At 41.9% G+C, this 14,557-nt stretch overlaps 1 protein-coding gene across 2 annotated transcripts in view; it reads left to right on the forward strand.

Annotated features, from left to right (window-relative positions):
• The window catches only part of DNAL1 (dynein axonemal light chain 1), a 25,940-nt gene extending 15,841 nt beyond the window's left edge, over positions 1-10,099 (forward strand). For both annotated transcript variants that reach the window (XM_019551890.1, XM_019551891.1), the window contains exons 5-8: positions 2,603-2,658; positions 4,419-4,545; positions 4,963-5,109; positions 6,315-10,099. In XM_019551890.1, the coding sequence (XP_019407435.1) occupies positions 2,603-2,658; positions 4,419-4,545; positions 4,963-5,109; positions 6,315-6,361 (377 nt within the window). In that variant the 3' untranslated portion in view covers positions 6,362-10,099. The remainder of the gene's footprint in view (positions 1-2,602; positions 2,659-4,418; positions 4,546-4,962; positions 5,110-6,314) is intronic.
• The last annotated feature ends 4,458 nt before the right edge of the window (positions 10,100-14,557 follow it).

Here is a 14,557-nt window from a genome sequence, read left to right on the forward strand (position 1 = left end):
GGTTGTTTGACCCCAGTACTCTTTCCTGCCATGGCAGGGGGTCGGACTCGATGATCTGCTCAGGTCTCTTCCAACTCTACAAACTATGAAACTAGTGGTTAGCGATTAACTTTGGATGCTGTACTAGAGTTTTCTGCATGTAAACACCTAGTAAAATGATTTGGTAACAGCTGGAAATTAAGTTTCACTAAAAGACCATTTTTTGTGACAGCTTTAGGTGTTCTGGTATTTTGCTAAAACTATTGCTGGCTGAGCAGTATGGGTCTTTTGAAAAGAAATTGCATCAGAGTGGTATTGCTGTTAGAATCTAGTGGGCTAGAATAATTGACACCTCTTACTGGATTCCAGGTGCTGTTCAGGGACACCAAGTGCAGTCTTCTGTTCTGGAACTGAATCTGTTGTCTTAGTAGTGGTCTCTGTCCTCATACTGTTGGTTGGCATGCAATGTGAAACTAGGACCAGCAGAGTAACTTTGCTTGCCCCTGCACTATGAGAAGCAAAATACAGCCCATGGGCTGTATCCAGCCCGCCAAGCACATTCATCCAGCCTGCGGTGCCAACCAACAAATTGTGCCTTGCCCAGCCTTTACATCCGCAAGAGTGGGAGCAAGACACACACGTGTATACCACCTCCCCACAAACATACCCTGTTGCCTTGCTCCCACCCTCATGGGCAGACGGGCCTGATTCAGGCAGCTTGCAGCTTCTGCATGGGGCTGGTGCTGTCATTTCCACTGCTGCAGCCCCCAGGGACCTGCTTGGTTCCCTGGTCTCCTGCTGGCTCCGAGCAACAAGCAGGGAAGCAGTGGTGATGGGGCTGAAGCTGGGTGGGAGCATGGGGCTGGTGGCAGTGTGCAGCCTGTGCTGAAGGGGATGCGCGGTGACAGCGCATAGCCGGGATGGGCAACGTGTAGGTGGGAGGGGGGTTGGGGGATGTGGGGACCCCCTCATACTTCCCGCATGGTGCGCAGCCCCAGCAGGCAGTGGCAGCAGCAGATGGGGCACAGGTGCCCAGCAGCACATGGTTCCAGCTGGCACTGTACATCAGCGAGAGGGCCCAGCCTCCCCTGGGCAGTTTGTATAGTCAGTGCTGCCTGCGACTCACGTGCAGCCCCTGCACTCGTACAGCATGAGAGGGAAGTCCCACAGGCTGGAACTGGCTGCCTTCCCTGCGGGGGCTGTGCAGCACTGGAGAGAAGCCTGAGGCACTGGAGCTAACTGCCTTCCCCACCCCTGCAGGGGAAGGCGCCTAGGGCTTCCCTCCCCTGTGGCACAGCTGCAGCGGGGAAGGCAGCCAGCACCAGCACATGAGGTTTCCCTCCTGTGTTGTGCCAGTGCAGGGGCTGCATGTGAGTGGCAGGGAGCATCAGTGACACAGATGGCCCAGGGGAGGCTGCACCCCTTGCTGTAATTGTTCAGCACTGGATGGAGCTGCACCCTGACAGTGCCTGTGCCCTGAGCGCCTTGCCTGCTGCTGTACCATGAGGTGTGTGGAGGGGTTCCCAGCTCTCCACTTGAAAGCAGCTCTCCACTTGAAATAATTGCCCACCCTTGTCGTAACGGGTTACTAAAGCAGGAGCAGATCTTGTTCCACACCTACCTGAACTAAAGTTGAATTGGCAAATTACAGAATAAAAGCTTTTATATCTATTTACAACATTCTGAAGCATTCACTCCACCTGTTCATTGCAATTCATAGACAGAACAGTACCACATATACTTGAATATAATACTGCATAATTAGATTCTACATATGGAAAATTTATAAATTTGTTATAGTTTTCCAGGTATACAGTCTAAGTATTAGAGGTTTGCCTTGAAACTTCCATGCCCCCCCTCCCACTGCTACAGCAGGGAAAGCAGTGGCTGGGGGGGGGGGGTGTCATGTACATCCCACCCTTGCCCCCTGCCCTGCTCACCTCTTCCCCACAGAAGCCTTCTTGCTCCCCTGCTACCTGCACCCTCCCCACCCCCAGTTCCCCACACTTTCTGCCTTTCCCCTCGCCGATCTCTGCCTCTTTCCCCTGACCACTTCCCCTTTCCTGCTAGATGTTGTTTGAGCTGATCTGCCCTGTCCTGTGCTGACATGGAAGCTCAGCTCTTCCTTGGCCATGCAGCAGTGTCAGCGTTGCTTATTGTCTAGCCAAAGGAAGGAGTTCCATGCCCTGTGCCCAGCTCAAGCCGGAGCCAAGCTGTGCCTTACAGTAAGGGGCAAGAAGGCAGAAGCTGCAGTGGGTGGGACTGGTGTGGGTCTGACTCTGCCCCCCAACCTGGGGTCAAGGCCAGAGTCAGAGCTGCAGCAGGAACCTGCTCCCCTTTCTGCTTCATAAGTGAATATAAGATGACAGCTTTTTCTCCCCATGCTGATTGGGGGAAAAACTTTGTCTTGTATTTGAGTAAATGCTGTATGTGCTCAGATCAAGTGTAGTATCTAGTAATAAAACTCAATCTCATCTGCTAATAAAATTCAATCTTTTTTTCCTTGGTACAGCCTGCTTAGGATGTTAATGGTTCTTGGAAGGCAGTTTTCCAAGATTTGCAACAGATTCTTACTTTATTAAACAATAACAATTTATTAAAATAAATTCTTTCTCCATTGTAGAAAACTTGAGGATCCTGTCACTGGGGAGAAATAACATAAAGAATCTAAATGGATTGGTATGTCCCACTTTGTATTTTATGTTGTTTTTTAGTTTAAGCAAAGAAGTTCTAGATTACTCTAGCACCAAAGCATAGGGGAGTTCCCTTTTCTCCCACCTCTCTCATCACCATTCACCTCAGTTTTACTGTCTGACCATTCCTTGTGTTACCCATCTTCATGCCCTCCTACAGGTTCTTTTGAAGCTCAGAATAATCTCCCATTTTATTTTGTACTGGACAACTATATTCACATCAAATCTGACCTTAAAACACTGGTGTAGATTCTCAATGCTAATCTGCCACATAAAAACATATTGCAAAACCAATAATCCTAATAAAGACAAACACACTTTTCCTTTGAAATGTACATTGTCTGTTACCCTAATGCTCCCAACCAGTCCACTTTTTCAGACTCCCTTTGTTGCGTTGCATTTTCTAATGTGGAATTTGATTGTTTACACACTTGAACGTCCAGTATTTTCAGTGGAGATTCTACATGCATAGGAGTTGCAATTTTAGGCTATTGACTTGAAAGATCTGCAAGTAAAAACTTGCATTTCCTGTATCTGCAAAGCATCATAAGCTCCAATGTGCCATAAACTCCCATGATAGTATTTGAATAACAGTTTCTGATGGTTTTGCTTAAATGAATCTTCCTCCTTCCAGAAGATGTTTATAGATTGTGTTCCAATACTGCACATATTGGTCAGCCTTGGAACCCACATTATGAGTCACTACACTTCCTGGAGATCATTGGCACTCTTAACAGCAGGATAAAAGGCCTGGGACAGACATTGGTGGAAGGCCAGGGATGGGAGTCAATATAGAAAGTAAGGCAACAATCTAGAGGAGAGGAAATGGAATAGGATTAATTTTGCTACGTTTGATGAGAACAGGACACATTCTTATGAACTGAATGATTTAAAGCAAAGAAATAAAAAGAAGCATTTTGTTCTTCTTCAAAAGAGTCTGTATTCCTGCGTGCAGGATACAACTTTTTAAGACAGTTGCCTAGCTCAAAGCCAAGGTCACCATCTTGTACAAGAGTGAATGTACCATGATGACTGTTATTCTTCTTTGAGAGTCATGTCTTGTTGGAGAATTGCTGAGGACAGGAAGTGCATTGTTAACCCTTTAGTTACAAATATGCACTTGTTTGAGGCAGTTCCTCATAAACAAAGCTTTCTAACGTCGGTGGTGAACTGTAGTCATCAGCACCATAGAACTGACTGCATACAGATAAATCCAGTCCTCTCTATCCATAGGACTCGAGTAGATCATCTGCTCTGCTTAGACATTCAGTGGGAGCATCTACACATACATTAATGCGCCTTTTCTAATGTATATTTAGTACCGCCAATATGAGGTGCTAAATTAATGCACGTTAGGCTGCACTAATGTGCAGTAGGCATTTGCATGTTTTTTCAGTGACACTTAATGAACAGTAGAGTATTTTACTGAGTAGTAGCATAAAGTCATAGTTTTTTACATGATGCTTTAAAATGCTCAGTAAAATAATCTATGGCATGTTGAAGCACATGTGTAGACCTGCCCACTATATTTTACTGGAGTCTTTTTTTCCCCACCCCCCCCCGCCAATAGCCCAGGAGACTTGCTTCAGAAATTTTGGGTTTGAACTTGCTTGGGTGTTTGTCATCCAGAATTAGGAAAAAGCAAAGAATATGGAAGGATGTGGCTCTTTTTTGTGAGACAAGGGTGAAGTAGGAAGCCGAGAATTATGAGAAAATTTATCTGAGAAGTATTTTCATTTTTTTCAGGAAGCAGTTGGCGATACATTAGAGGAGCTGTGGATCTCATACAACTTTATTGAGAAGCTGAAGGGGATCCATGTCATGAAGAAGTTGAAGATTCTATACATGTCCAATAATTTGGTGAAAGATTGGGGTGAGTCAGGACTCCTGGTTTCTGCTCTGCAATTTCTTACTGTATATAGTGAATGTGCACCCAGTGAGTCAATCTGAGTCATGGTACGGCTGATAGCATTGTGCCTTCTATCAGTGAACAAGTTCTCTAGATACCTGTTTGTGCAAGAGATTTTCTCAATATTTTTGAACTCCGTATATTCAGTTTCAAGTGGGGTTTATTCTTTAAATTGTCTTTCTCCCATTTTTTTAATTAACTTACATTATACATTTTTTTATAATGTGAGACCTTCCATCCTTCATCCTTGTGACAATGCTTGCTTTTTTTTTTCCAAAAACAAGCTGGTTGCATCTTTGCTGATTTCATAAAACAGCCTTGGTGCAGATGTGTTTTCATGTTCCACAGTCAATTTTTTTACTTCTTCTTTTGTGGCTGCAGCAGAGTTTGTGAGACTGGCAGACTTGCCATTACTGGAAGATCTGGTGTTCGTTGGCAATCCACTAGAAGAGAAGTACTCCGCTGACCAGCAGAGCAACTGGGTTGAGGAAGCCACCAAGCGAGTGCCTAGGCTGAAAAAACTAGATGGTGAGTTTTGGGTAGCAAGTGAGCAGTTAGTAAGAAAGTTTATTGGCTTAATCTGCTGTAAACACTAGGACAGTGGATTAGCACCTAACCAGTCCAGCTGTGGGATCTTGGGGCAATACGCTTTATTTTGCCTTCTGGTTGTTACTCTCAAACCACATTCTCTTCTAAGCTAGATAAATTAGCCAGCCAAGGCCTCAGCTTTTCCTGTACAGATTTAGGTATTTTGGAGAGTTGGAAAAAGTGGATTCTGTGGAACTCCTTAGTTAGTTTCAGCCCTCAAAATAAGTTAATTAAAAGAATCTCTGTCCTAAACATTTGACGTACTCCTGCTCCTAGTTCACTATAACTGTTGAGAAGGTCTTGCTTCAATATGATCTTCACATACTACCTAGCGTGCCTTCAAGTTATCTTGTTCAGACTGCTTAAACTAAAACATGCTTAGGACTCAAAGTTCAGGACTCAGGGTTTCCTTACTAGTAACTGGTGGTATGGACAAATCTTAATCCTGGAAAGAACAGGCATTTTGAATTCTGCTTCCAGAAACAGGAATGTGATTGCTTGCAGGATTAACACAGAATTCCCAAACTGTCTCAGCAGGTAAAATAGGAAATTATTTTTAAATATTTTGTTTAAAAACATTCTTTTACATTAGTATCATAAGATTATAAACCTTTTTTGGTACTTCTTAAAGCATTTAGATTTGCCATAAAGGAGAAATGAAAGAACTCAGCAGTATTCTTGCCCACAGCAGGGGGTTGGACTTGATGATCTTTTGAGGTCCCTTTCAGCCCTTAATTTCTATGATTTTATGAACTCCCTTTTTATTGACTAAAATTCTGGAAGTCCTTTGTGGGCGGTTTGGGTAATAAGGGATGAGGGAGAAGAGTGCATGGAGAGGGGAGAAGAGAGGATGATTTAGGCAAATGGTTGGAGAGAACGGGAACTCGGAGCCAGAATGACTGAAGAGAAGGTTAGGCAAATTTGCACATGTGGAGTGACAGGAACTTTAGGAGCACACGATTTTGTGGCAGCTGAGCTGTTGTTCTGAGAATGTCAGTCATACCTAAAGGGTAGACTTCAGTACCTAATCTCTTGCTTCTCTTCACCTGTCCTAGCTGGCCAGTAAGTTGCCATCAGACTTCTGTATATGAGTCTGTCAGTGATTCCTAGTAGAACTTCTCTTGCTCTCTTTTTTTTCTCTCCAGGTATCCCAGTTATTAAACAAGAAGAAGGTGAAGAAGGAGAGAACTAACAACTATTTCTTGTTTGGCATTAAATTATTTAAGAAGCTCTGGAACAATTCAGTATACAAAGATTTTGTATAAATGTTTGTTTTGAAAATGTTCAGGCAACATTTTAAAATTAGCTCATCTCCATACTCTTGTCTCACCCAAAGAGTTACTTACCAAAGCCAGGGGATGCCACCTTTGTGCATTTTGTTCCCTGGTTTAGGAATTATTGAATTGAGGTTGCCTGCTGTTTGATTAATTAGAGGCCTTTACCTAAACGACGGATACAATTTTTTATCCCTGAATAGTGCTGCTTGTAGATCAGTCTTGGGTAACAGTGAAACAATTTTGCTTGTCAACTTTGTACAGCTGACAGTAACATTTAAAACATGAAGGCCAAAACAGCAGTGTTTTATGTAAAACCTCTTTATATGCTATGCTTTCACAAGGATTGGAACACTTTAAATATATGTGAGGGTGCCTTTTCTGCTCCTTCAACTATTATGCCAATTATCTGTAGCCAACAGACCTAATATTTGTCATGGGTTTATGCCTTAAAAAGGTGTTGCTAACAATCTTGTGCCATCAGTCATGGGCCCATAATTGGCTGTTCCAAGATACATTAGCCTCTCAACATCATAACCCAGAAGGCTGCAAATATTTTTATATATTTATTTATTTTAAATGAAGAAATGGAAATTCTTTACACGGCTTCCAGTGGAGTTAAATTACCTATTGTTTTTTCTTTACATTAAATAAAAAGTAGATGCTTTAGGATTGAATTCGTAGACATACTAGCCCTAAGTGGCTTGTGATATTAGCCAGAACATGACTTTCTTTTTCACAGGCTAATGGATGCAGTCCCTCACAGCTCTAGAATCTTGCAGTAAATTAAGGAGGTTGATACCTTGCCAGAAACAAACGAACAGAAGATTGGGGCTTGAGAATACCTTTCATAAGCTTTGATTTGAGGATACTCACATGTTTCAAAAGCACAGATATAGGCAGCGGAATGAAACGTGCATGTAGCTGGTAGAGGAGAAGAAAGGGGTTTGGAAATAGGAACAGGAAAGTAAATATTTATGGGAAGCAATATGTCCCCCTGTCATAGGGGTTCATTTTAGGTGAAACCCGCAGATTGTTATAAAGAAATTCTTTTCAATGAAAAGTGTGAAGTAGTGATTAGAAAAAGCACTTAAATATACTGTATGGGTCATTGCAGATTTCTCCCTTCTTAAAAATCGATAAAATGTCATACAGGTTTTTCCAACTCAGGTTTTTTAACTTCTAGGGGTTTTTTTTCTATTCCTGATGCTCTTTTGGTTTAATTTTAAATTATAATGGTAACAATAAGCACATTGCTCAATCAGGAACAAACAGTGAGGGAATAAAGCAAGCACATCCCCACTTTTACTTTGCCTTGTACTTCTGAAGTTGTGGCTAAGTTTTTGAACACAAGGGCAAAGATGAGAACCATGATGCAGTTGGCCCCAGACAAGTATTATGCAGCTTCTGGTATTACAAACAGCATCCTTAATTTCCCTAAGTCTAATTTTGGTTGAAGAGAATCCCAACTTTGATAATCAATCTGCAAATGAACAGTGTGAAGTTAAAGACTAAAAGCAGCACTCAGTGTTAATTAACTTTGTTTATACTTACTCTGCACCTTCCTACAGGAAGTTATGACTTTCTTGCTGATAAAGTGTCCATGGGAGGTAAGAGTCAAATATAATTTCTGTTGTTCCTTTTGGACAAACAGTTGCAGAGCACTTTCTGCTTTCGATATATTTCACCCAGGCAGTCTCTGTTGACCTGGATGCGTTCTGCTTCTCCTCTCTTTAGTGTCTGCTATTCCAGGGGCCTGGCTGGCTGTCTGGTACTCAGCTTGCTGTTTGAAAGTACTTTTCTAGGAATAGTCTCCTGGCTTTATTGAGATTCTATTGATTATAGAAAGTGTGATTGGTCATGGTGGGAGCTATACAGATAGGTGGTCACCAGGCTCATCGCTTCAACACTGGAGCACCAGATTTGTTTGCTTAATTAGCAATGGATAGTGAATGGTATTATGGATGTTTGAAGCCCTCATTGCACTTGATCAGATGTCTTCTTCACTAGACAAGCAGGCTTGGCTTGTGCCTTTTGAATACTGTATGGAAAATGCCAATATTTAGTGCAAGCAAAAGCCTGAGTGGAAACAGAACTTCGCTTCTGAATGCTTGTAAATGGAGGAATTGCCAAGTAGGTACAATCCCTCCTCCTGTAGTTTACAGACCGCTATTGAGTGTGGGGGAGAATTATCAAAGTAGTCTTCTAAGGGCAGCAAGGATGAACTATTTACAAAATTGGTCTACTCCTGATTTACTAATGAGAGAGGTTGTTAACCACATTAGTCTTAAGTCAAGCAGAAGGCAGGTCAGGGTGGGCAATTGCAAAACCAGAAATCATCTGCAGCCTAGATTGTGTTAAGCACGGTCTCAGCAGAGACTCTGGAGTCTTATCCCATTATCTGGACTAGGTTTTGTGACTGTTACACTCATCTGTGGGTTAACTGCTTCATTTTATTTTGATCTCTTCAATCCACCTTTGCCTCTGTTGGCAATAACCTTTCCCTATCCTTTCCTTCCCCTACCCTTTATTCCTTTCTATTTAGTTAGTACCCCTGTGTTCCCTAACAAATCTATTTGTAGCACCTGATTAAGTAGGGTGCTGACTACAAAAGCTTATGCCTTTCTGAACAAGTTATTCTCCAAGGTGCCACCCTGTCCTGCCGTCTGCATTATTTTCTGAACTGGATTCCCTAAGTCTTGGTATGAAGGTTTTCCAAAGTTACACATACTGTGATTCTCTGGGCATGTGGGATACCTGCTATATCAGTTAGTTACAGTAGGGCCAGTGGTAACTGTAGCTTATGTAATTACTTCAGAGTACTGCCCACAGCTTTCATCTTGGATAGCTCCTGGGCCCACAGCAGATGCTCACTTTTGCTAGTTGTACTTTCAAAGAAAAAATGCCCCATATCACCACCATACATACAGTGTCTTTGACACATCACATGCTTGTGTCATGCTGGAGTCCTGTTTTATCTCCTCTACACCCCATTGGACAGCATGTATAAAGTGGGAAGGAGGGTGTTAAGCAGAGGAAAACAGCAACTCCAGATAGTTGAAAATAGCTCTAATACACCCTTTAGAGAGGAATATGCAATAGTGTTACTGTAGAATACGACCAGTCAGAACAGTGGGCACAAAATAGTTTATGTAGTTTGCTATTGCTGCTTTGTCATTTTAGTTAAGAATTCACTGGTTATATTAAATTATAGCTAATTAACTCTTCATTAGATTAAATGAGGCAGCAGAGTGGGTGTGAGAGAGACCTTTCAATGCTGCAGCCTATTTTGCATGTGGTATGCAAGTATATGAGTAGCTACAGATGTGGTAGCTCTTCTGTTCTGACTGAAGTGAGAAATTTTGAGACTATCATGAGTCAAGGATTCTTTTGGGTGATTTTTTTTTTTTTAATTGAGCTCCATGTTTGGGATAAAGCTTGACAAGCTTTCAAATGCTCGGCATTCTTCATCATGTCACTAACACCATGAGAACAGAATAGGAAGTGGGAATTAGTGCCAAATACTGCTGTACTGAGAGACAGAGTAGAGTAAGCTATACAGAACAAAGTGGAATTCATGGCTCCTATATTGTTCTACACATTGAGTGCATCTACATGTGCAATTAATACAATGCAACAAACTCTGGAGCAGTTCAGGCCAGAGTGAACTACTCCCAAATGCAGCATCTACACATGTACCCTGAACAGCAGCATTTTGAGCCAGAGTAGAGCAGGCTCAGGCTGGCAGCAGGCTGGGGGAGGGGTGTGTCAGCCCCAGGCTGTGTGTGGTAGTGTCGGGCAGCAGAGGGGCTGGCTGGGGCATGAGTGTGCCAAACATAAGCCATATGGCTAGGCAACAGGCAGAGGTTTGGCCCCCTGCTGCCTAGGCTGACCAGGTACAATTTTTGCCCATGGTCACCATCTACATGAGCATTTGATCACAGTTAATTACTCTGTCATAAGATAGTTTTGTCCCCAACAATACTATCTTATGGTGGAGTTAATTAGTTTACTGCACCCTAATACTGCCATGTGTAGATGGTGATGCTTTACTGAAGAGTTAATTTAGTGCAAAGTTGATTAAGTGCATATGTAGATGCCCCTATTAACAGTTAACTACATTACATTCCAGAAAGAGTGCTTAACAGTCATTAAGGAGTCAGGAGAACTGTAGGTTCTTGTGTCTCAATGTTATCAGCTATCTTCTTGGATTTGCAGTGTCACCTTCCCAAAGCCTTTTCTTGGGGTGACTGGAAGAATTCAGTGTTGAAATAATACAGGGTCGGGCAATTATTTCAGGTGGAGTGCAGCTTACTGAGTTTTGTCAAGTCACTGAGGGCCACATGACAGGCAGCCAGGGGCAGACAAATATTAACTGTATAAATTTTTTTAGGGGCCCTGTGGGCCAGATAGAATGGCCTGGTGGGCTGCATTTTGCCCACCCCTGAAATAATAGCAGTGCTAATGTCAGGCTTACCTGAAACACTGTGCTAAGAAATGAGCAGACAGTGGGATTCTTTCCTCTCACGAAAATCAAGGTGAACCCAGCTCTGTCTTGCTCTGCTTGATTTATTAATCATGGTTGCTGTTATGAACAAGTCAAAAGAAGCCCAGCCACCAAACTTTTGTTTGGTTTTGTTTTCTTTGCAAAATAAAATAGGGAGGGGGGTGTCATAAATTTTTAGAGATTTGCACTTTAAATATGCACTGGATGTTGGTGAAAAGTACACAGTATGACAAAGGTATAGCAGTTAACCTTGCTTGGTGGTATCATTGTACCACACTGCAAATAAGCTAATAGAAAAGCTTTAACTAGACTTTCAAAGAGTAGCTGCCTTGCAGTGAATTTGATGGAAGGGTTTCCTTTTTCTGTTTGATCTTCTATGTTTCACCTCATCCATTATGATACCTAGCACACATTGCTCCTGGATGGAAGGAGCACCTATATAAAATTTCAAGCCATGTGGAATCCTGCTCTGCTCACTAGAAATATGGTGGGTTAACTTCTCCCTGCTTTTCCCACATAGACATGCATTAACTTAAAACTGAGTAATAGCAAATAGATGGGTGTTTGTTTGCTAGCATGATATTGAACTAAACAGCCAATGCATGCAGCTATTACACTGTGAACTGTTGGAAGAATGAGAGAAGAGAATTTATGTAAAACAGCAGTTTTTGCTATCTATTTGTGGACCACTCATCTTACACTGGAAGTCTTAACTTCTGAGTAGACTCCAAAAGGGAGAACGGTTTTAACACCTAGTTTGTTGGCAATCTTTTATATACAGTAATTTTATAGCATGACCAAATTGTTATAATGGCTGTGTATTAAATTAATTTAGGCCTGTGTTTCTAAATGTTACTTTGTGAGACTTGTTTAAAATAGTAATAAATGTTATTTTATAAGAAGAAAAATTGCCTGACTGCTATGTGATGATAAGTAATGGTTTGGCTGAAGGACAACTGGGAGGAACCACAGGGAATATCCTCCAGCTCTGCTCCCTTGCCTATCCCAGCTATCCACAACATCAGAGACATAATCTTGCCCTTAATTTTCCTTTTGATCTTTACCTTGTGATAGGAACTGAGAGTTGGGTCCAGCCCACTAAAAGCTCCAGGGGTTCACCTGCCATGCCAAACCCTCTCTATTGGATTGTACTGTTGAAATGCTCTCGTTGTGGGTTTGTTTCTTTAAATTTGAAGCGTCTCAGTGGTGCTCCCGAAGTCAAACCACACTTAGGCTGCTTGTAGACATTAACAACAAACAAAAAATCCTGCACTTTATGGAAGCAGCAGCACGTTACTTTGACCTGGCTCTACAGCATCTTCATAGATCAAGCACTTCAGCAGGGCCTTTTGGTGCTTTTATCTAAAGCTGAGTCAATCAGCTATTAGGAGCATGCGGAGTTTAAAGTAAAGCACTGTTTGGGTTTTGTTTGTTTTAACATCTGTAAGCACCCCCAGCGTCGTAGCTTCTGACAAAGTGAGCTGATCCTTATTAAAGCTTATACATCTACAAATTAGTCTATAAGGTGCAACTCTGCCCTGCCTTATGCCTGCTTTCACATTAACAGTTTTCTACTTCAGTTGTTGGATTGAGCTCCAGCCTGGCATAGAAAATTTTCTAGGCATCTATTTCAAAGGAGACAAACTTGTTAAATTCTGCCTCTAGAAAACCCAGTACCTTCCTCCACTGTATTCTCAGATCTGAAGAGGTCAACCTTACATCATGGCTTGACCCATGTCAAGCCAGTGTTTGTTAAGGAGGAAAGAGTAAATACCAGGGCCTGTCTATCCCTCCCCCAGAGACTACATTCAAGGATAACAAGTTCCAGTAAAAGGAGTGAAATCTCCCCCAGTCTGGAAGTGGCAGCAACCTGTTAAGCTCATGAACTGGAAAAGTCCTGCTGCACTGGTATTCAAAAGACAGTCTACCAATGCCAAACTGAGCTCAACATTTATTTTGCAGTAACAGATTCACTGCAAGTGGTCTGAGGGCAGCTGCCCCACCTCAGAATTGCTGTTACTGTGGCATGCCACCAGAAGAGGGCAAGTATTTTGCTCAACATCTTACTCCAGGAATCAGATTTTATTATTTCAGAACTTATTTCCAATTGTGACCAGGCTTTTAAATAACTATTAAAATGGTCCCTGCCAGCCTTTTTTTGTAGCAGCTACATTAATTTTTAGAAATTGATAAATGTGGGGCAGATGTTTGATTTTTCTTAACTAATTGCTTCCTCAGTGAAGTGGTTCACATTTAGATGCCTCCAGATTTTATCTTTACTATCCCCATTTAATTAGTCCAAATGACATTTATGAAATACTGCCTAACAACTATTTCAGGACAATGCAATCTACTTTTCAGGGATGACAGTGGAACAATTTAGAGGTAGGTAACATTTTGCCAGGTGTGCCTCAGCAGTTGAATACATTTTTTTTTCCAGAAACCCAACACAAGGTAAATCTAAAAATCCTGAACAAGCGCTCCGTTTTAGAAGCAGCAGCAATTGCCAAGGTGTTCCACCGTAAAAACTGCTAAACCCAATACCACCTGTGCTCCTCTAGACCCTGCCGTTTAGCAGCAGCTGCCCTTATTCAGGCCCCATCCATGCTGGAGCTGAAGAACAGTGTTTAATCTCTTTTCCAACTTTTTTTGACAGCTTGGCCAGCCACAATGGAACAAGGCTTTAGTAACTGTACATGTACTACAGACATGAAAACTGCGTGAAGCTCCCTTACTTAAATTTATTCATTAATCTGTTACTGGGCTACAAGATATGACTAACACATGGTTTTAGTGAACTGCCTATTTTGGCAACTCATTTGTTTTGATTTAAAAAGAGATTTTAGGCACTCGCATGCAATCATGGTGAGAATCTTATAAAAAGAGCTAACCAACTGACTAGAAGTTAACTTTGTTTTGAAGCACAAAAAAGCAATTTAATATTTTGGAGAGACTACAGAGAATATGAAGATGGTTTCAGACAAAGCTGTGCTGAATCAAATAAACAAGATCAACATCACAAAAAATGTTTTAAAAATGTTGTTTTCAGATGCAAGAGCTTTGGTTCATTTCAGGGGGCATGGACACATACACTTGGAGCCATTTCCAAACAGGGATGTTTCAAAAGGGCAGTAGCTGGTATGTTCCAATTGCTGTGTGCCCACAAGCTGGGAATGATACAAACATGGCAAAACTGCTCCAACCTCAACCCTGCTTCATCCAACATTAAAGGTGGTTGGAGCCATTTTGGCTACATTTGTATCTATTCCTGGCTCGTCAGTACATTCCAATTAGTGTTAGGACAAAATGAGGAGCAAGATATAGTTTGCAGTTATTCATTTCTTTATTCTGAAGATTCAAGAACCAAAGCATCCAAGAGAGTTTGCATACTGAAACTAACATCTTAGATTCTTTTAGACTTTCATGTTTTTTAGAACAGTTATCTCTAATGCAGAGCAAAATGGTCCTAGCAGCAACGCAGTGTTGAAAAGATAGAGAAAAACCTGAATGCGAGACTGGCCTTCTCTGCCCTGCGGACTGTGTGCTCTTTCTGGCGTAGCAAAAAGAACTCCAACTAACTGTATAGCAACTTTGCCTGTGTAAGCAG

Source organism: Crocodylus porosus, unplaced genomic scaffold (genome assembly GCF_001723895.1).
Source record: "Crocodylus porosus isolate Cpor-Errol unplaced genomic scaffold, CroPor_comp1, whole genome shotgun sequence".
NCBI lineage: Eukaryota > Metazoa > Chordata > Crocodylia > Crocodylidae > Crocodylus > Crocodylus porosus.